Raw genomic sequence first — 21,888 nt, 5'->3', positions numbered from 1 at the left:
TTTTATTTCAACTCAGCCAACCTACAATGGTCCTGAGCAGAACCCATGAATCCATCTATAATTTATTAAAGACTTTCATGGCACTCTGTTCAACCAGTTCACACGGGATGCTCTGTTAAAAAATGGTTCCGTCACTGGAAAAGAGAAAATACAAGTCTTTGCCCCAAAACGTTTAGAGTGACTGCATGTAGATGTTTATAGACTGGAATTCCAAGAATGTCTTGTCGTGATGCTGACAGGGCAAATAGCTCTGCATTTAGCCACAACTAATAGAATATGTGTCCATGGACATTTCCCTAAGTATGTCTGAACATCACTTCATCCACAACTTTCCCTGAATTCAAGGAGTCCACAACTTCTAGGGTAAAATTGAAAACAATAAACACTCAGGTTTTTGGTGTAATTGCAATCTTCTGTTAGCATCTTCTTTTTGCATTTTGAGTCGCATTAGAAACAAATGCTTCATGAGCACACCATGTGTGAACAACCCTACTGCTAATGTGTTATTTCTATTCTGGGTGTAATATATTTTTACCCAGGGCCAGCAGAAGAAGAGAAACGAGGCATAGATTTCTCTAAGAGGAGCAGGAAGGGGGAAAATACTGAGAACACACAACTACACTACCAGAAAGGTCAGCCAGGGATCTGTATAAGTCGGAAGAGCTGATAAACAAGACAAGGAAAAATATGAGCCTTCACTGAACTTAACTTGGTGTCTTCCAGCCTTCTCAGGGCTGCCAGTGACAGAACTAGAGGGACCTCTCAGATTCAGAGTCAATGCAGGACATACTTGCTAGGCACTGTGCTAGATGATATCACCTCCATCATGGGTCACATGCAAAGGGCTCAGGCCTTTGCAGGAAGACTTGGCTCCCCTTTGCTGACCAGAGAATACAATAGCACCTAAGTAGGAGGCTTCCAGGATTGTGAGGCCAAGTGTCAGAGAACAAGTGGCCAATGGTGGGACTAGCACTGCTACTTTTAGAGCATTCGCTGATGTCCAAAAGAATTTCCAGTGGCTACAGAAATTTAAAGGGATGAAACAGAAGCTCAAGGTCAAGGAGTGCCTTCAAGGCAGACCGTGCATGGTCGCTAAGGTCTTTTCCCAAGATGCCTCCACAGAATGATATTCACTATCTTGAAAGTAGACCGTGGTTCCCAGTAGGACAAAGTCAAAAACTAAATTTTTTCAGGATCCTGAGAATTAACCCACATCTCATATTAAACAAGCAAAAGAAACTAATGTGTAAAACCAGAAGACCAATGTATTTTTTCACAAAGAGAAATTAGTATCAAAGGGAATACATGGATTCCATTTAACCACTGTTTTCCGGTTCTGTTCACAGATCTCTATGGAAAGCCATTAGAATGTACTTAAAAACAAGTCATAGAAAATCCAGCTCAAATTGGGTTAAACAATAATTTATTGATTGCTTTATATAACCCAAAAGGTCTGTGCTAGGAAGTACTCCAGGCAAGGCTTGATCCAGCAGCTTAAGGCTATCACCAAGAATTAAATTTCTTTTGATATATTGGCTCTATTTTCCATCATATTGGCACCCTTTCCATGGTGGCAAAATGGTTGTCAGCAGCAATAAGATGATATGCATTTTTCTATTCAACTTTAGTAAAAGAATGATGGCTTCTTTCTGTCCAACCATCAAATAAAGGTCCTAAACTTTACTTTGACTGGAATAAATGAGATAAGTACCTATCCATGATCTAATCACTATAGCCAGAGGATTAGTTTAGGTCTAGGTCAGTTTTTATCCCTGAATCAATCACTGTGACAAAGAGTATGGGTTTGTGAAAATTGGTTTACAGCCAATCTCTGGAGTTAAGGGATGGCCAAACTACAATACAATCTATACAGTGTAAATAGGCTGGGATAAATGCTTGGGAGGCAGCGACATGATTCTACTGTACAAAGACATACTGTAAAGAGGGTTGCTTTATAAACCTGGGATCAGAAGAAATCCAGAAATACAAATTTTAATGGCATTAAGATAAACAGCAGGATTCCCCCAACTCCATAGGAATTCCATTGCCAAAGTTTCTAGAAAGTAACTGGCTAACTTCTATCAATATATCTTAAGAATGAAAGGGGGAAAAAGGCCAATACTGTGTGATTCCACTTACATGAGGTACCTAGAGTTAATCAAATACATAGAGACCAAAAGGAGAATGGTGGTTGCCAGAGGCTGCAAGTGGGGTGGTGGAGGCATGATGTGGAGTTATTGTTTAATGGGTATAGAGCTTCAGTTTTGCAAGACGAAAAGAATTCTGGAGATAGGTGATGGTGATGATTGCACAATATGAATGTACTCAATACCCCAGGACTGCACTCTCAAAAATAGTAAAGATGATACATTTTATGTTTTGTGTATTTTACCATAATTTTTTAAAAAGGAATAAATGGATTAATTGGATGAGTTATAGGCATATCTTACAGGCCTTGGAGTTGAATTTCAGTATCTCCACTCTAAAGTGTTATGTGCTTTTTTTTAAGTCAAGTTACGAAAGAAAAAAAGCATTATTTTTCTGTTGCAAGAGATCTAGGGTCAAACACCACAATGACACACTAAGAAGAAATTGTCTTAGGTGCCTTTGGGCTCAAGGAACAGAATGTAGGCAGTTACCTCGTCTCCCACCATCATATGGCTTAAGTTGAGTCCGTCTTGCTTAAGTGGGCATAGCTGGAGACAATTTAAATTGTGCTCCAGGAGAGAGATCTTCTGGTACCCACCACCTCACATATTTATAGCTGGGAGGTGACAGAGATCACCTAACCCTGTTGCTCTGAAAACGAGGCACAACCTTGCCAGTGTGAAAAAACATTCTCTTCTCAATGCCCATCTTCTGGGAAGTTTGTGTATCAGAATTGGTGCCAACCAGTATAACTTCTGGCTCTCTCTGCCGGGCCAGCTCATTACTGGACGACATGAGAGAAAGTTGCTGGAGGCATCCAGAGAGAAAATGGCTCGTTTTTCCTCATCATCTGACATCCAAGTGCTTGGAGGAAGCTTCACTGTGGTCCCTAAGTACTGACTGAAAACATCAATTGTATTTCAAAAAAAAGTCAGTAGGACAGAGGAAAACACTTCATTGGTAGTTAAAGTAGCATGTCCAGGGGCTGGGAAAAGAGCTGGTGGAGTTAGAACCGGTAAAGGATGAAGGAAGGATGCCGAGTGTGCACACCTGATAAGGTTCATAAGCCACGGAACCGCAGCCAGGCTTTGGTTATCTTAGCATAAGTAACAGGGCTGCGTAGAGCTCTTTCATTACATTGACTTTGATTTCTTTACTCCGTGGGATCCCTGCATATCTGATAATTGAACTGTAAAAACACCGCACAGACACTGAGCTGATGTGGCCCAAGAGCAGCCAGAGATACGCCCTCCAAAGACTATGTCTAACGTTGACAACTAAAGGATAAATATCTCACTGACTTCTTAATAATCCTTATAGAATTAATGCCATCATCTGGTGGTGGATTAGCATTTCCTAAATAAAGGAGCAAGTCCCTGGAGGGATGTAAGATGTTAGGTAATGATGAGTTAGTGTTTCATTTAGGCTTTGTAGTGAGTGAGACGATTAATATACCTACTCTTAGTGTGGTTGCACATTATTATTTGTGACATGGTAACAGTGTTTTGAGAATTTATTAACTGTAGGACATTGTGGTAACCTATATATTATATACATCAGCTCCTCTAACCCTTAAAACACTGTAATGTCAGTATCATTCCAAGTTCACAAATGAAGAAATCAAAGCTCAAAGCGTTTGGTAATTTGTCCTGGATCACGTAATCAAGAAATAGCAGGGCTTCCCTGGTGGCGCAGTGGTTGAGAATCTGCCTGCCAATGCAGGGGACACGGGTTCGAGCCCTGGTCTGGGAAGATCCCACATGCCGCGGAGCTACTAGGCCCGTGAGCCACAACTACTGAGCCTGTGCGTCTGGAGCCTGTGCTCCGCAACAAGAGAGGCCAAGACAGTGAGAGGCCCACGCACTGCGATGAAGAGTGGCCCCCGCTTGCCACAACTAGAGAAAGCCCTCGCACAGAAATGAAGACCCAACACAGCCAAAAATAAATAAATTAAAAAAAAATAGCAGATCTGTGATTCAAACTCATATCTCTCTGAGCCAAAAAACTCACATTCTTTTTTTTTTTTTTTTTTAAAGAAAAACACATTCTTCATCATCATGGTTCAACAGGCCTATATCTCTGTTGGACTGATGAAGTTTTGGTGGGCATTCTACACTTTGAATTCTTCTCTAAAAAGGCATCTAGACAACGCTGGATGTTGGGAAAACATAAATTTTATCCTTTAGGCAAAAGAGATATCCAGACTTGAAGTTCTATGATATCCACTGTGACTGGCGATAGGCTGCCCCATCAGGAGAGGAAATGGAAACTGTATTCCTTAGTAAGAAGTGAGTTCCCCCGTTTCCGACCTTTGTTTTTTTTAAAGAAAAATCACTTTTTATTTCTTTAATGTTGTATCTATTTTATTTATTTATTTTTGGGTCTTCGTTGCTGCACGCAGGCTTTCTCTAGTTGCGGTGAGTGGGGGCCACTCTTCGTTACAGTGTGTGGGCTTCTCATTGTGGTGGCTTTTCTTGGCATGGGCACTAGGTGCGCGGGCTTCAGTAGTTGTGGCACGCAGGCTCAGTAGTTGTGGAGCACGGGCTAGTTGCTCCGCGGCATGTGGGATCTTCCCGGACCAGGGCTCGAACCTGTGTCCCCTGCATTGGCAGGCGGATTCTTAACCACTGCGCTACCAGGGAAGCCCCCAACCTTGGCTTTTGAAGCCTCCTTCAAAGGACTACTGCTTGAATAGTATCGGGTTTAAGCAGGGGTTAGCAGACCTGGGTTCAAATTCAAATTCTACCACTTAATAGCTGGTCAACCTCAGTCAAGTTATGTAATTCCCAGAACATCACTTTTCTCATCCATAAAATGGATATCATACTAATGTAAAATTTTTGCTCCCTTTTAACCTTTGCCATTTAAATAAGCATGTCAGTTGTGGTTTTAGTTTTCATTTCCCTAATGACTAATTTCTCTAAGGACTACATCTTCTTTGCCAAATTCTCTGTCGAAATCTTTTATACAGTTTTAAAAAATTGGGTTGTTGGTCTTCTTAGTATTAAGTTTTGAGAGGTTTTTTAAAAAATAAATTCTGGATACGTACCAAGTGTAGGTGAGAATATGGAGCATTTGGAAGTCTCATGCATTGCTGGTGAGGATGTAAAACGGTAGAACCACTTTAGAAAACTGGTGGCAGTTTCTGAAAAAGTTAAATATATACCTACAATATGACCCAGCCTTTCTATACCTAGGTTTTCACCCAAGAGAAATGAAAACACGTGTGCATGTTCAGTTAGTTTCCAATATTCCCCTTGTCCTGGGGATTGCCCCTTTTACAAAGGAGGAACCCCCCCGCAGTCATGCCTGGACCACGTGACCCTGCCTTCCTGGCCAGAGTCGGTCCATCTGACAGCAGGTCACTAAAGCTGAGAATTATAGATGTCAGTATCCTAGAGAAAAGGTCCATAATTTCCTGCTTCTGAGGTCCCTGACATTGCCTGGCTCCAACCCAACCAAAGACTGGCTGCTTTAACTCTTAGATTTCAGAACCTGAGTGTCCTGTCAATAAATTTCTTCTATGTTAGCTAGCTGGAGGTGGTGTATGTTGTCTGCCACCCAGGGGAAGAAATGAAATTGACATTTAACTCATTGCATTGATATTTCTTATGCTTTCTATCACAAGTGGGCACACCTCTATTTTTTTTAAAAGGGGTGTTCAGTTGGCTCTGCGAGTCATTCATCCATCCCTTCATTTAACAAACTTTGATCCGATGACACACTCTATGCCAAGCACTGTACCAAACATTTTCAAATCTTGTTCAAATTATACAACTGCCTGTGTAACAATCGCATGCTCACAGCTGAGAAAGCTCAGGTTAGAGGGGTTCAGTTACTTGCTTAAACTTGGAGTCCCTGATAGGTACTGGATCCTGCCTGCTAGGATTTGAGCCCAGGCCTGACTAGCTTCAGAGCCACACTTTTTTTTTTTTTTCGGTACACGGGCCTCTCACTGCCGTGGCCTCTCCCGTCGCGGAGCACAGGCTCCAGACACACAGCCTCAGCGGCCATCGCTCACGGGCCCAGCTGCTCCGCGGCATATGGGATCTTCCCGGACCGGGGCACGAACCCGTGTCCCCTGCATCGGCAGGCGGACTCTCAACCACTGCGCCACCAGGGAAGCCCAGAGCCACACTTTTTCCATTACCCGTGCTCTGTTCGCTGGTAGTGGTAAGCCCCAACATGAGCAGTGAGCTCTCCGTGACCAGTCAAGCCACTGTGGCTGGCGGCTTTGGCAGTTAAGGGGTCCCAAGATGCTTCCTGGATGCTCTCATGACCAACGGGAGTTAGGTCAGGAGTTTGCCCCTAAAAGACTTAGTGTCCTGGGAACGGATGAATTATCTATTCTTGAAGGCAGGGACAATCGGAGGACCTTCTTCCCTGATGTTGATGCCTACCTAGTAATGAAACTGACTCCTCGGTGACAAATGAGCAGCAAAATCCTAAAAAAAAGCCAGCCAACCACAAGCACAGGAAATGCTCAACCAGTGCCACCCTTGGTCACAAATCAAAAGATCATAGGGCTGAAATAGTCTTCCTGTGAACTCATTGGAACTTTGACCACTTATGAAAAGCTGAGGATTAAAGCTACATTTTTACTTTAGGGGTGCTGGAAACACCCCTAATAATTTCGGTTGCACGGGTTCAGGCTAAAGCCAGAGACCTCGTGATACGTTCTTTTCCTCAGGGAAGTAAGTCTACCAGAGCAGGGGGAGATTTTCATTTTCAATTTAGAGATTTCAGTAGAGTTTAAACGTGCTACTGTTGGATTTTAAAAGATAATAAAAGGGGAAATTCCACAGACCTTCACTTTATATATTTTTCCTTATGATCAGCCTGCAGAAATACGAAAACTGCCCAGAGCTCACGTGCACTGAAAATCATCACAGTGTCATTTGTAGGAGTAAAAATGGAAACAAGCATTCAATAATCTGGTAATGATACGTACAATGTTACAAATTGATTTTATTCAATTTTTTAAAGTTTTTAAATAATCTGGTAATCCATGTGATAAAACTATGTATACATCAAACATATTTCAAATACTAATTTAATAATATAGGGTAATATTTATGATTTGTTACATGATAAAAAATAGGGTACAAAAATAGATATTCAGTCTGATCCTGAAATGTGTGTGGTATGTGTTTGCGTGTGTGTGTTAGGAAGAGAATATACCAACAGCAGTGATATCTGAATATGTATAAAATGCTTTCCTCCTTACTTTTATATCTTATCCATTATTAAAATACATATATGCTAAATGTAATGTGGTACCTCAGAAGATTGGATCCTGGAACAGAAAAGGAATATTAATGGAAAAACATGGAATCTGAATAAAGTCTGTTGCTTAGTTAATAGTAAGGTAGCAATGGTAGTACTTTAGTTTGATAACTGTACCATGGTTATGTAAGATGTTAACACTTGGGGAAGCCGAGGATAAGGCTATATGGAAACTCTCTGTACTATCACCGCAACTCATTTATAAATATAAAATTATTTTTCAAAATAAAAAAAATTTTAAATACATATATGGCAAGCCACAGTGGAACCATAGTGGCAGAAAAGCCGTTCTTTATTTGTAAGGGCTGCATAATTTAGCATGTATAAACTGTCTCATTTTCTAGATGTATCTTGTTCTTCCACTTAGACTATAACTTCTTATGGGTCAGAGCTATCCTGGGCTTCTCTGGTGTTCCCCAGAGAGCACGTAGACCAGTGCTGGGCTAAGGATGTGCGACCAAGACCAACAGCTTCATTGGTTGGTTGACTTGTCCTGAGAAAGAAGACACCAAAAGGGACACCAAAAAATCAACTGTTGTGCCACTTTCTTTCAAGCACTTATGGCTCATTTCCAAGTGTATTTTAGATGAATGATAGAAAATATTACCAAATTAATTAGTTTGAGCCATATGAAATTGCATTTTTAGGCCAAAGATGTCTAATATTTACATCTATATGGTGCAACTTAAATAACAAGTATTTTGTGTTAATCATTGAGGGAGGCCTTCAGAGGCAATACCTTATAAGCAACAGTATACACTTTACAGCAATTATTATTTCCATGAGTTCCTCTTCTACAGGGTTTGCTATTTTTCACTCTCAACTCATGCATTTTCTTCTTCTCCAAAAGTTATATGAGCAGTAAAAATCTCCCCAGTGGTTTGGAACTAATTTCTGAAACACCACTTCAAAAGATCCCATGTCATGACGCACTGATATGTCTTGATTAATTGTGAGGTGTGTAGCAAACCATTCATTATTATTATTTTTTAATCCAAAATTTATAATGGGTTTGTCTTGTACTTTTCATATAAATGAGAACAAATTCAAGGTAATCCTTCTAATAGCCTTATACTCACACTCAGTCACTCTCAATATGGTTTCTCGAGCAGGGAAGAAAGAGGTGCAAAAACGGCCAGGGCTCTGGGAACCATATACAACTGGGTGTGTCCACGTGGCATGTGTCAACAGAGCATCATCAGTCTGTGCACATCTGCAAACAGAGGGAGGGTGAAAACCACTGTTGTAAAGACTTAGCAACTGCTACATGTTCCGAATTCACAATACAAGAGTCTGTTTAACTATTTAACCACACATGAGAAGTTGATTTGAAAGATATATGCAACGTGACATCTATAAGAATATCTCTTGGGCTTATGGTAACAATCATTTAAAGGAGTGCTTTTTAAACTTTTTTAAAATTAGGGATGACTTTTCTTTAAAGAAAAAAAAAAGTAATCTTACAACTTATTTATTTGTACAAAAATTCTTCCTGAGTGCCTACGACATGCTAGGAAGTGCTGTACCACAGTAATTAATAAAATAGATGCTGTCCCTCTGCACAAGAAATTAGTTGTAGAGACAAACAAAGAGTCAGGCAAACACTAAATAAAGAATTATAAGGAGTCAAAGTGTCATGAAATAAATGAACAGGCCCCAGGTGAGGGGGGGACCCAGTTAGGCAGAGAGATCGGGGAAGGATTATTTGACGCAGTTACGTTGAAGGTGAGACCTTAAGAATCGGAAGAGGACAGCCATACAAAAAACAGGGAGATGGTGCAGGAGAAAAACACAAGTCCCTGAGGTTGGAAAATAAAGATGTGTACTGGTGTCAGTTTGCAGAACCATGTGATTTCCCCCTACTGATGCTCGCTTAGCAGCCCAGGTAAAGGACACAGAAGACATATTTTGAATTGACACAGAATTGGGAATTGGCAGTGAGCATCATTAAAGGTCTAAGATGTGATAGAAATGAAGGTGCTTTGAGAAATATGCAAACGTTAACATTCGGTAAGAGACCAGAGAGATCCAATAATTACCTATGCAGAACCTTTTTTTAATACTCCTCTGCCATCCTTTCCAGAGGTCTGAATGTTTCTTATCCATCACAGAGACACGGAGACACTCAGAATTGTCGAGCAGATTTCACTTAACCTGGAGGTGTCTGGAATAAAAGTGAAGTTCACATCATCAGGATTATACCATTTCTTAGAAGACAGCTGTCATCTATATATCAACAAATGGAGCCTAAGGCAGCACTTTCTTCAGTACTTTTCTGTGATTCCATCCCCCGCCTAAAGGAATATTGCCAAGTCCGTGATAACTTGCCATGTCTCGCATATTATCCACCATTAACATAAATCAAGTTTTCGTGTTTGTAATTTATGTTTCAGCACTTAGGGAATACCTTGCTGGTTATTTTAGATAGATACATCAAATCAAAATTTTGTTGATAAAGTATTAGAAATGTCATAAGACCTCTGATTTATTTAAAGATGTCTAACATTCTTGATCTCCATTTATTTCAAGTTTTAGGAAGAAAAACGGTTAGCTGGATCATCCTGCTCTTATTTTTATTCCTTCATTTAGGAGATTACATCTCAGCTCCAAAACCATTTTTAATAATAAGATATGCAATTTTTAACTGTTGATATTTTTTTAAAGAATAAACACGATTAAGATTAATTCATGCCATCCCAGATATACTCAAATAATGGATTAGTCTGTATAGCATATTGGATTCACGTCTGATAGCCAAGCTGTTTTTCATTTTAGCTTCATCCATATACTGTATATAGAAATGTACTCCTTTGTTTGCATAAAAGCCAGAACTACTTATGCAATAGAAGGAAATGAATGTAGACTGAACACTGCTAGGTAGCGTATACCAATTACCCAGCTTACAACGTGTATACATTTACAGGGAATGCCTAGGATATAGCAAATTAACACTATAAAACAAAAAGCAGATGGTGTCCATGGATTACAGAGAGGTCTTTTTCAAATGTAGAGTGTCAGGAGATAAGACTTAAATATATGGAAAAAAAAGTAAAAAGAGCAGCAGAAAACTTTTGGAGGTGATGGGAAGGTGCAAAGCACAGATTGTAGTGATGGTTTCACAAGTGTATACTTATTTCCAAACTCATCAAGTTGTACACATTAAATATGCACAGCTTTTTGTATGTCAATACCTCAATAAAGTGGTTTAAAAAACAATCAAAAGAATTAAACAAATGGAAGACACTGAAAGAAAAAGACAAAATCCGGATAAGCACACAGAGGAGGAATGGAATGGAAACTTTCCTTTTCTAGCAAAGAGTTAGACCCATGCCAGGTATCAAGTCAGAAGCTGATTCTCCATTTTAGGGGCTGCCTTATTTACATTTTCCCTCTGGGAGTCCGAGGGACAAAAGGTTTGTCATTGACCTTGGAAATAATTAGCAACATTCTTCATCTACTACTTGACTCATTTTTGGCCTCCCTGCACTGGTGAACATGTATATTTTAGATGCTGATGAACATTCAGACAAAACATCATGATGGAGTTAGTCACTGCTTCTACAATTTCAGAGTGGACAGCTAAAGGATTCATAGTCTGGGATCATATTGGAGGAACTTAACATTGATTTATCTAGTATTTGCCAAATAATAATAAGCAACAATATTGAACATCCAAGTAACATTTAGTGTAAAGTAATAAATAATTCATGACATAAAGGTTAAAAATGCAAAAAGAAGCTTGCAGTTCTTAAGGTCATTCCTACTTGGTGCTGACTAAACAAAGCATAGTGAGTGGAGGGGGCGGGGACTTAACTAGGCTCAGCAATTAAGTAGCCAGGGGACCTAGAAAAACCCAGGAGCTTCAGTTTCACTATGGACAAGGGAAGAGTATGAAACAGTATGACTTCTTAATACCTCTTTTGGCTATAAAGTTCTATGATCTAAGAGCCATGATACAGTTGCCTTCCATTTAGTATAGAATCTTATACATTAGCTTCTGTCTTCTAAGTATGCTTAACTAATTACTGGATAGTCTAATAAAGTACTACACTTTTTAGCTTAGGTCTTGCTACGTCTGAGAAATACTGGACCATAATATTGAAAGAGGTCTTTAAAATTAGTTAGCTGTATAAACTCCAGCCTGAAGTAACATCCTCCTTTCAATTTCATTTCTCTTCCTTACATGACTTGTTCAAAACCAAAAGAAGTCAGACACTGTTCTCTCCTCTCATTTAGAGGAATTCAGTACTCTATTGTACACACATTATTCATTGTATTCACACTACACCTTGTACACATATTATAGAATTATCAAAAGAGTAAAAAGAATCATATGGTCAAAGAACAAATGGTACAAATAGTGCAGTTTGCCACAGTGGCAATTTAAAAACCTCTAAATATTATAAAGGTTAAATAAGGAAGAGAAAGAATTGCTTACTATGCCCAAAGAGGCATACCTGGGTACAATTAGGAAAAAACAAAAGAGTAACAAGGATTCAAAGTAATACCTGATACACACCAAAGCCATTTCTTAAGAAAAATAAAGAGGAAAAATGGTTAGCACTAAGCTTAAACTGGGAAAAGATCAACTTGCAGAATATAATTTTAAACAGAGTTTTATAGCATGAGACAACCTAATGGTGAGTCTTTTTTTGTCTTCCATTTTCAAATTCACAATTTCTGTGACTCCTTCCAGTGAGGTTGCCAATACCATACAATGGTAATGAAAAAAACAAATGAACAACCAGCAGCTAAAAGAATGAAGAAAGTCTCTGTATTCTTACGCCCTCAAAGTTAAAATTCAGAGTCACCATTCCAGAGCCTGTCCAATAAGATAAAAGAGAAAAATTCAGGTACTTGAATTTAGTCCCCAAAATCGCCCTGTTATATAAAGTGCTTCGCAGTCCTCTCTCTGAAGCTATTGTCATGAGCCCTTTCCATCCTTGTTCCCATTAACACAATAGCATAACTGCCTCTGGCACATATGGGAAAAATGTAATAGTGCCTCGATCTAGCCTTTCCAGTTGCAGGGAATCCAGAGAAGGCTGCAGTGGGAACATATGTCTACTTGCCCAGTAATGCTAGGTTTTACCTGTAGAGTATGAGTGTGTAGAGTATGAAGATGTAGTGGGTTGGAAAAGTCAAGCAAACCAGGACATGGAAGATCTGACTTTGCCTAATGACCTAAAAGGAAAGCCACATACGCCCTCCAATTTCCTGGGCGCAGAGAGAAAGGAGACTTGGTCTGCCTCTCCCAATTCCTGGACATCCTTTGCTCTGTTTGGTGGAAACATTAGGTGTCATGTGGCCCCGAAGAGAGGCCTCAAATCCCACATCTAAACTATAAGGAGAGGGACTTCCCTGGTTGCACAGTGGTTAAGAATCCGCCTGCCAATGCAGAGGACACAGGTTCAATCCCTGGTCCGTGAAGATCCCACATGCCGTGGAGCAACTAAGCCCCTGCACCACAACTACTGAGCATGCGCTCTAGAGCCCGTGAGCCACAGCTACTGAGCCTACATGCTGCAACTTCTGAAGCCCGCGAGCCCCAGAGCCCATGCTCCGCAACAAGAGAAGCCACCGCAATGAGAAACCCATGCACTGCAACAAAGAGTAGCCCCCGCTCACTGCAACTAGAGAAAGCCAGCACGCAGCAACAAAGACCCAGTGTAGCCAAAAAAATAAATAAATAAAATAAACTATGAGGAGGAATGTGTTATCGCGAGATAGGGAAGTGCCCCACTCCCCTGCTCTGGCCATGGCTTCCTCATTGCACCCAGGGATTCAGGATGATGGAACCAGACTCATGAGAACTTACTGCTTTATGATGACCTTCAACATTAACACTCTAAAAAAAAGAAAACTTATTTATACCCTAAGCTCAGAGTATAGAAGCAGGAACAGTTGTGTATCTCAACCCTTGCCTAACCTGCAAAGGCATCATTGTGATGGTCCTGCCCAATCTCCTTGAATTTAACCTGTGAACAGAACATTCAATGTCTAAGGTTGAGGCATCCTTCTTCATTTCTCAATTATTCCTCTTTCAAATCCAGGTTTTTCTTGGGTCTCTAACAGCTTTCAAAAGTATTTCAGGCAATTCCTAGCTTTCTACCAAGGTTGAAGGGGCTAGAATGAAATTGGTTAATGTTAACACTAGATCCAGTACCCAGCACAGAAGAGGCTGGGATTAACGGGGATCCAGTTACGTGCATCTGACACAAGTGGCCTTTTATTTTAATAAACCGCCTGTACAAGAGGCTTTCTAACAGAGCAAGAAAGAAAAGAAGCTTATGATCTGGCGAAATGTTCTGAGAGGTGTGCTAAGTTTGAATTCAAATTGAAAAGGACCTTATTAACAACGTAGTCTTTCTTCAAAATTGAGCCACAATCTTATTAGGCTCTCAACATCTAAATGCCAGTTAAAACCAATATACAGTCGGTGCTCCACATCTGCAGGTCCCCCATCTGTGGATTCTAGCAACCGCTGATGGAAAATATTTGAACAAACATTTTTTCAGAAAGTTCCAATGAACAAAACTTGAATTTGCCATGGCTAGCAACTATCTGTGTAACATTTACATTGTATTAGGTAGTACAAGTAATCTAGAGATGATTTAAAGTGTACAGGAGGATGTGCGTAGGTTATATGCAAATACTATGCCTTTTGATATAAAAGACTAGAGCATCCATGCATTTGGTGTCTGGGGGGAGGGCTGGAACCAATACCTTACAGATATCAAGAGACTTCTATAGTAGATAGAGAAACAAGTTAAATGAACCTGAAGGAAACTTCAACCTCAGAATGTAGGACACTCTACAGGACTTCTGACATGGTTTCTCCAATAAACTGATGCCATTAAAAAAAAAATTGTGTCTGTGTGTACTGTTTAGAATGAATAAAATTTTAATGATGTAACAACCAATTGCAACTTGTAGACCATAACTGGATCCTAATTTGAACAAACCAAATATTAAAAGTCACTCATGATAATCAGGGCAATTTAAACCAGACTGAGTATTAGATGATATTAGGGAAAAGCCTTTATCAGTTATAAGTCTATCCTGAAGTATTTACACATGAAATGACAAGCTACTTGAAATTTTCTTTAATGTCCTCAAGAAAAAGGTGAGGAAATAGATTAAACAAGATGGGCAAAAGGTTGATTAGTGTTGAAGCCTAGTGATAGGTAGATGCAGGTCCCTTCTAGACTCTTATGAATATTTCACAATTTTCGTGATAAAAAAGGTTTTAAAAGCCAATGCATTACCATTAATCTAAAAAACTACATAAGCATCATTATTATAACAATTTATTGCAGCACAAAATGGAAATAATCTAAATGTTCTACAGGAGAAAAAAAATTTTTAATCTCTGATAAACCAATCTGATGAAAACTAGGCAGCCATTAAAATGACAATACAGAAGAGAGCAACAAAGAAAATGGTTATGGAATTCTTATTTTTAGAATACGGCCTACATTCACATTACAATCATAACTCTTTAAAATATGTGTGAATATAAACAAAGAATAGACTAGTGTATAAGAAATATAAAATAGCAAGTTGATGTGTCATAAAGTGGTGAAATGTTTTTCTTTTTGGTGATATAATACTGTTACTGAAACAAATAAAAAACTGATATGAACAAAACAACAAAAATTGATATGGACCTACATATGCTGAAATGTAGCCTAATGCAACGGAAATAGCACTGGCTTTGGAGTTAGACAATCTGGGCGATTTCTTTAAACAATCTGAGAATCAATTTCCTCACCTCTAAAATTAATGTAAAATATCGGCCCTTTAGGGATGCTACAAGGATTAGAGATGTAAGTAAATATCTACCACAATACCTGGCATGTATATAGTAACCATTCTGTAAACAGCATTTACTACTTGATTCATATTAAAAATGGGAGAGTTCTGAAAAAAAAAAAAAAACAGATAAAAGGTAGGCGAGAGGGCTTCCCTGGTGGCGCAGTGGTTGAGAATCTGTCTGCTAATGCAGGGGACATGGGTTCGAACCCTGGTCTGGGAGGATCCCACATGCCGCGGAGCAACTAGGCCCGTGAGTCACAACTACTGAGCCTGTGCGTCTGGAGCCTGTGCTCCGCAACAAGAGAGGCCGCAACAGTGAGAGGCCCGCGCACTGAGATGAAGAGTGGCCCCCGCTTGCCAAAACTAGAGAAAGCCCTCGCACAGAAACAAAGACACAACACAGCCAAAAATAAATAAATAAATAACTTTAAAAAAAGAAAAAAAAAGTAGATGAGCTAATGGTGAAATGGCCGCAGATTTTCATGGTGGTATGGCTTTTACACAAAAAACGAAGATAGGGCAAAATGCAAGGAGGTTTTAAAATCTTATCTGGGCCAGTAGGAGGTAAGGCCGAGCTGGAGAGGGGCCAAGGCTTGTATGAGGGCTGGTGTAATGAGGCCATGGAGCGGGGAATGAGGTCACCCTACAGGAAGAACGGGGGCACCATATAACACCACATTCAAACTACCCTGCAGCTTCAAGGCAAACACTATAGTTCTAGAGGAAGGAGAAGGAGGGAAGTAAGAAAAAGTACCTAGAGGACCCCAAATCTGAATAAGGTATAAGAAATTTAAGTACCTTATTTGGGGGCTAGAGAGATGGGGCTTCTTGGAACTAACGACAATTCCTAACCGGGATTATTATGATAGATGATAAAGTTTCAGAGCTTGAATGACCTGGAGTTCTTAAAAAATTATCTCATCCTATCTCTCCATTCTACAAGATGAGAAACTTAGGTCAAGAAAAGGCAAGTCTCCAGGGACTATGATAAGATTCTATGGCAAAGCTCTGCCTAGGATGCTGGCTTATGAACCTGAGACCAGGGTTCTTGTCCTACCTCATCATGCCATCCTTCAGGATGGTTCATCCCATAACTTCACCAAGTCAATAACTTTTTCCCATATTTATTAAACATATGTAGCCTTCCATGTCTTCAACAAACAATAAAATACAAGCAGTTAATCTCTTCATTAATATCTTGCACGTCAGAAGCTCCCTATTAACTTCAAATTATTTTGTTGCATGAAACACAAGAGAATGTAGTGAATGTTTGTTTATCAAATGTGCCATCAGCACCTACTATGTACCACGCATATAAAAATGAATGGCACAGACCCTGTCGCCAAGGAGCTGACAATCCAGTGAAAAAGACGAGCATGCCTGCCTGCATAGAAGCATAATCCTACAGGTACAGATTGCAGTGCTTGTGCTGTGGAAATGAAGAAAATGGAGCTCATTAGACCGGAGATGGTGGGAAAGGAAGAGAAAACTTCATTGCAGGTGATGCTGGAGGAGACCCTGAGGATGAATAGTTGGTCAAAAGGCAGGGACAAGAAGGTGGCTGGGGCTTCCCTGGTGGCGCAGTGGTTGAGAGTCCGCCTGCCGATGCAGGGGACACGGGTTCGTGCCCTGGTCTGGGAAGATCCCACATGCCGCGGAGTGGCTGGGCCTGTGAGCCATGGCTGCTGAGCCTGCGCATCCAGAGCCTGTGCTCCGCAACAGGAGAGGCCACAGCAGTGAGAGGCCCGCGTACCGCAAAAAAAAAAAAAAAGAAGGTGGCTGGTTCCAATACATGCCTGGCACAATAGCTTAGTGAGAGGTGGTAAGGGAAAATACAGAAAATACAGCAAGCATATACAGGAGTGAGAGCTGGGTGGGACTTGTGGTGAGAAAATTCAGTCTGGCAAACTGGCAGCAGAGTCAAGACCAAAATAAAAACCAACCTCTTTCAAGTTGTAAGAAAATATAAAAGAGAGGGAGCGAGAAGAAATATTTCCTATCTCTGAGCTCTAAGTATAATCAGGTAATTAAAAATGAGGATGTGCTCATTGCCAGCTGAGGTATAAGAAGACTCCAAGAACAGAGCTAATTCTGGTCTTGGAGAGATTCCAGCAGCTGCCACAAAACCTACATCTGGGGGTGCTAGTCCTGGGGTGTATATACAAATTCTGGCTTCCTGGCAAAAATTCCTTTATTCCCTCTTTTTCTTCTGGAATTTGGCCTCTCTTCTTCTGGTTTGTCCCCCCCTTGCTCTATAGATCCATTGTGGTATTTAGATTAGATATTCCAACCCCAAAATATTTGGTCTCTCCTCCCTGGACCTGTACGGCTTTCAACAAATGATCCTTCAAAACTACCCGATGATGACAGCCCTCAATACACAGATGCTTCCTCTCTAAAGAACAACGTCAATGAGCATCAAATTATAGGGACATGCTATTACAGTGGGGAACTATCAATATACCCTCAAATCCAAAGTCTACTCCAAGGAAAACTTTATGAGAGCTGCAAAATACATGTGGGCCACACAGGAAGGTGAAGCGAAAGTTCCTGAGGAAATGGACCACTTCCTTGAAGCGAAAAAGAGCAGGAAACGAACACTGCTGTATACGTACCCCCTTTGTGCTGGGCACCACCATGGGTACTTTACACATGTTACTGAATGGTTTTCTTCCCTTCTTTGCTCATTTCATTCAGTTTTATTCTTTCAAGTATCTCTCAGTAGTTTATACACATTATGCCATTTCTACTAAGGATGAATTTGGAGATGACGAGAACAAGGAGACTGCTAGTGCTAGAATCAGAGAAAGCCTATTTCTTCAAACTCATGTACATATATTCTTTGTAAGAGTTCTTACTAGTTTTCAGATGACAGAGCATTTAAGGATATACACTGACATGAACATTAGTATTTCTTTCTTTTCTTTTTTTTTTTTTGCGGTACGCAGGCCTCTCACCGTTGTGGCCTCTCCCGTTGCGGAGCACAGGCTCCGGACGCGCAGGCTCAGTGGCCATGGTTCACGGGCCCAGCCGCTCTGCAGCATGTGGAATCTTCCCGGACCGGGGCACGAACCCATGTCCCCTGCATCGGCAGGCGACTCTCAACCACTGCGCCACCAGGGAAGCCCGAACATTAGTATTTCTTAAAATACATTGTGGGCATAAAGAATGCTAAATACTCTATGGGTTTTGCCTTGTACTAGCACATCCTTCTGTTCAAAATTAGTACATTTTCTGAAACTGGTTGCTGAGATGTGAATGAAGGCAGGAAGAAGTTAAGAAAGCTTTATAAGGACTTAGCTCTCCCACCTGGCAGACTCTCTGGAGACCACCCAGCAACCCTGACAAATGATTTACATTCTTCTCTGTTGCATGCTTGCCTGGGCCTATTAGACTATTACAATATTAAAAGGGTCTTGGTACCTGTCATTATTAATTTTACAGAGTAACAAGGACATGCTGAGCCATAGTATTGATAGATTTGTAGAATATGTTAATCAGAGCACTCATTACTCAGCTAGGTTACCATTTTTTTTCGGATGGGCTTTCTCCACTAGTCATTTCTGATATTTAACAATTTGTCATTTCCAACTATGCATATACTTGTTCCTTAGAAATCTATTTATAGGGACTTTCCTGGTGGTGCAGTGGTTAAGAATCTGCCTGCCAGTGCAAGGGACATGGGTTTGAGTCCTGGTCCGGGAAGATCCCACATGCCGCAGAGCGACTAAGCCCGTACACCACAACTACTGAGCCTGCACTCTAGAACCCGCGAGCCACAATTACTGAGCCCGTGTGCTGCAACTACTGAAGCCCGTGCACTCTAGGGCCCACATGCCGCAACTACTGAGGTCGTGTGCTGCAACTACTGAAGCCCGCACGCCCTAGAGCCCATGTTCCGCAACAAAAGAAGCCACTGCAATGAGAAGCCCGCATACCGCAACGAAGCGTAGCCCCTGCTCGCCACAACTAGAGAAAGCCCGTGTGCAGCCACAAAGACCCAATGCAGCCAAAAAATAAATAAATAAAATAAATTTAAAAAAAAGAAATCTATTTATATACATATTTTGTAATGTCTTGATAGCAATGATTTATTAAACATTTGTGCCTCATCACGGAAGGAAAAAAATCTTCTGACAAGTATCTGGAGAATTCAGCTAAGAAATGAGTGGATTATGAAATGTGGAATAAAAATAATATGTTTCTGCTTTTGAAATGAGAAAGCTGAAGCATAGAGCTAGATGAATTCCTAAGAACTAACATGCATGAAGATCTAATCTTTTTAATTCCAGAAGCTTGAAATGTACCAAGTTTAGATTTGGGGTGTGCATTTAACAAAGGCAAACTCAGGTATTTTTCTGGGTCAAGGTAAACAACTCAAATATAATTGAAAAAGTAAGAAATATTTTTCTGTTACCTAAAATACAAATTCTCTCTTCAAGTAATGATTCTTATTTTCTTGTGTGTGGGTGAAGGCCATCACACCCATATATCTCCCCAGTCTTTTTATTCTCCTCAATCTATTTCCACTATCATTTCTAAAAGATCAGTACTTTATCTGCCCAAAACAGAGATGGTGGTAGCAAAACACATAAGCCACAGTCTTAAGTCAGAGAGGCTTATGCTTCATACCCAATTACGTACAGCACAGTCTATATTGAAACACCCAGGATGGTTCAATGCTCACCCTATACTTCAAACAACTGTGTTACTGCTTACTTACTGCAGTAGCCAGTCTCTCCAGGTCAGGGGCTCTGATGAAAGGGTGAGGAATGCAGGTGGAACCAGAGAAGAATTTGTCTGGTTGCAATATCACCATCACTATTTACAAAATACCCCTTAATGTGGCTTTAAGCAGAAACAGAAATGTTTTCAATTTGGAGGCTGAAGTAGCCTCAACTGGGCTTTGTCTAAGGTTGTCTCTATCACAAATCAGGTAGTGATATGTCTCTTTTTTGACAAGGCCATGGCTCTTCATGGCCCAGACTCATTAAATGACAAGTTAAAGTAACAATAGGGACTTCCCTGGTGGCCCAGTGGATAAGACTCCACACTCCCAATGCAGGGGACTCGGGTTCGATCCCTGGTCGGGGAACTAGATCCCACATACTCCAACTAAGAGTCCGCATGCCACAACTAAGAAGTCTGCATGCCACAACTAAAGATTCTGTATGCTGCAACGAAGATCCCTCGTGCTACAACTAAGACCCGGCACAGCCAAAATAAATAAATAAATATTAAAAAAAAATAACAACAGACTGCTTTGTTTGTCCTCTTGAGCCAAAACTAAAGTGCAGAAAAACCTCAACCAACCAACCCAATCAACCAAACAACAAATGAACCATTGAGGTAAGTGTTTTCCATTTTCAATATTGTACAGTTCATGTTTAAACTGACAATCCAGATCTCTTCTCATGACCTTGGAGAAGCTCACATTTTTCAACTGTACAGTGTAAATCTCAGCCCACCTCCCCAAAGCATTGAATAATGAATTCTGTGAAAAAAAAGCATTATATAAAATGGGATGCTCTGGAAATAGGGTGTTATAATAAACCCATGATGCTCCACAAACTCCTTCTTACTTTCTACTCCTGTCATTAGACGTCTGAAAATTAGTTCTTTTGCCATCCTTTATATTCAGAATATAACTGAAAATTCTTGAGTGAGTGAGCCTCCCAAGTGGGTTCATTTGTCATTCTGAAATCAGTGATCAGTCCATGTTATAGCAAGGGTGAAAAGTATGATAGAAAAATACAAGAGAATGTTGACACCATAAGTATCCTGAAGCCGTGGCTTTCCCATTTTGTTCCTGACACAAATGCTTTCTCTTGTGATCTTTTTCCTAAGATTTGCAAGTGGGTGTGGCAGGGATGAGTGAGTGTGGGTGTGGGTGTGTTCGAAGAAGGGATGAAGAATATGGCCATCAAGGGCTCTGGTTCATTGACATTTGCTCCATCGTGGACTGAGCTACTAATATCCTTCATGTCAGCCTTGTTGGCCACACAGTAGCTCTCTTTGTCTCAGCCTTAGTAACTTTGCCACAATAATACAACTGGATGATGCTATGAATTGACCTGTACCACTGCCCCCCCAGATTCATGTGGTGAAGCCCTAACCCCCAAAGTGCTGGTATTTGGAGATGGGGTCTTTGGGAAGTAAACAGGCTTAGGTGAGGTCATGAGGGTGGGGCCCTCATGATGGGATTAGTATCATTATAAGAACAGCCATCAGAAAGCTTGCTCTATCTCTCCCTGTGGATGCACATAGAAGAGGTCAAGTGAGCACCACTGGAGATGGTCATGGTCTGCAAGCCAAGAAGGGAGACCTTCCCAGAACCCAGCCATGCTGACACCCTGATCTCAGACTACCAGCCTCTGGAATTGTAAGATAATTCATTTCTGTGTCTATGGTATTTTGTTATCACAGCGCGAGCTGACTAAACCAGGTGAAGAGACAAAGGCATTCCGGGAAGAGTGATCTCCATAAAGATATGGTTGTTCTAAATGCAATGGACAGTTATTTTATCTCCTTCATACTTATATTTACGAAAGTTTCATTGAAATAGACATCCCTTGGCCATGCCCAGGGCTACCACCCTTAGAACAGGGAACAGAAGGATAAGAACTAAGGAACAAG

The 21,888-nt window shown here is 40.6% G+C and overlaps 1 protein-coding gene across 15 annotated transcripts in view; it reads right to left on the bottom strand.

Annotated features, from left to right (window-relative positions):
• CAAP1 (caspase activity and apoptosis inhibitor 1) overlaps positions 1–21,888 on the bottom strand; it is a 1,159,962-nt gene that overhangs the window by 1,049,186 nt on the left and 88,888 nt on the right. For 14 of the 15 annotated variants that reach the window (XR_013829209.1, XR_013829210.1, XR_013829211.1 and 11 more), the window contains exons 6-7: positions 9,474–9,598; positions 8,514–8,647 (exon numbers count right to left, since the gene is read on the bottom strand). Coding sequence is in view for 1 of the 15 variants with exons in the window: in XM_079927810.1 (XP_079783936.1) it covers positions 9,540–9,598 (59 nt within the window). In the remaining 14 variants the exon portion in view is untranslated. Of the gene's footprint in view, positions 1–8,513; positions 8,648–9,225; positions 9,599–21,888 lie in introns of those variants that run through there. The other variant, XM_079927810.1, reaches the window with a different exon arrangement.

The sequence above is a fragment of the Stenella coeruleoalba genome (assembly GCF_951394435.1).
Source record: "Stenella coeruleoalba genome assembly, chromosome: 7".
Taxonomy (NCBI): domain Eukaryota; kingdom Metazoa; phylum Chordata; class Mammalia; order Artiodactyla; family Delphinidae; genus Stenella; species Stenella coeruleoalba.
The sequence above is the reverse complement of the archived record's forward strand: the minus strand, read 5'-3'. Positions and strand labels throughout refer to the sequence as shown.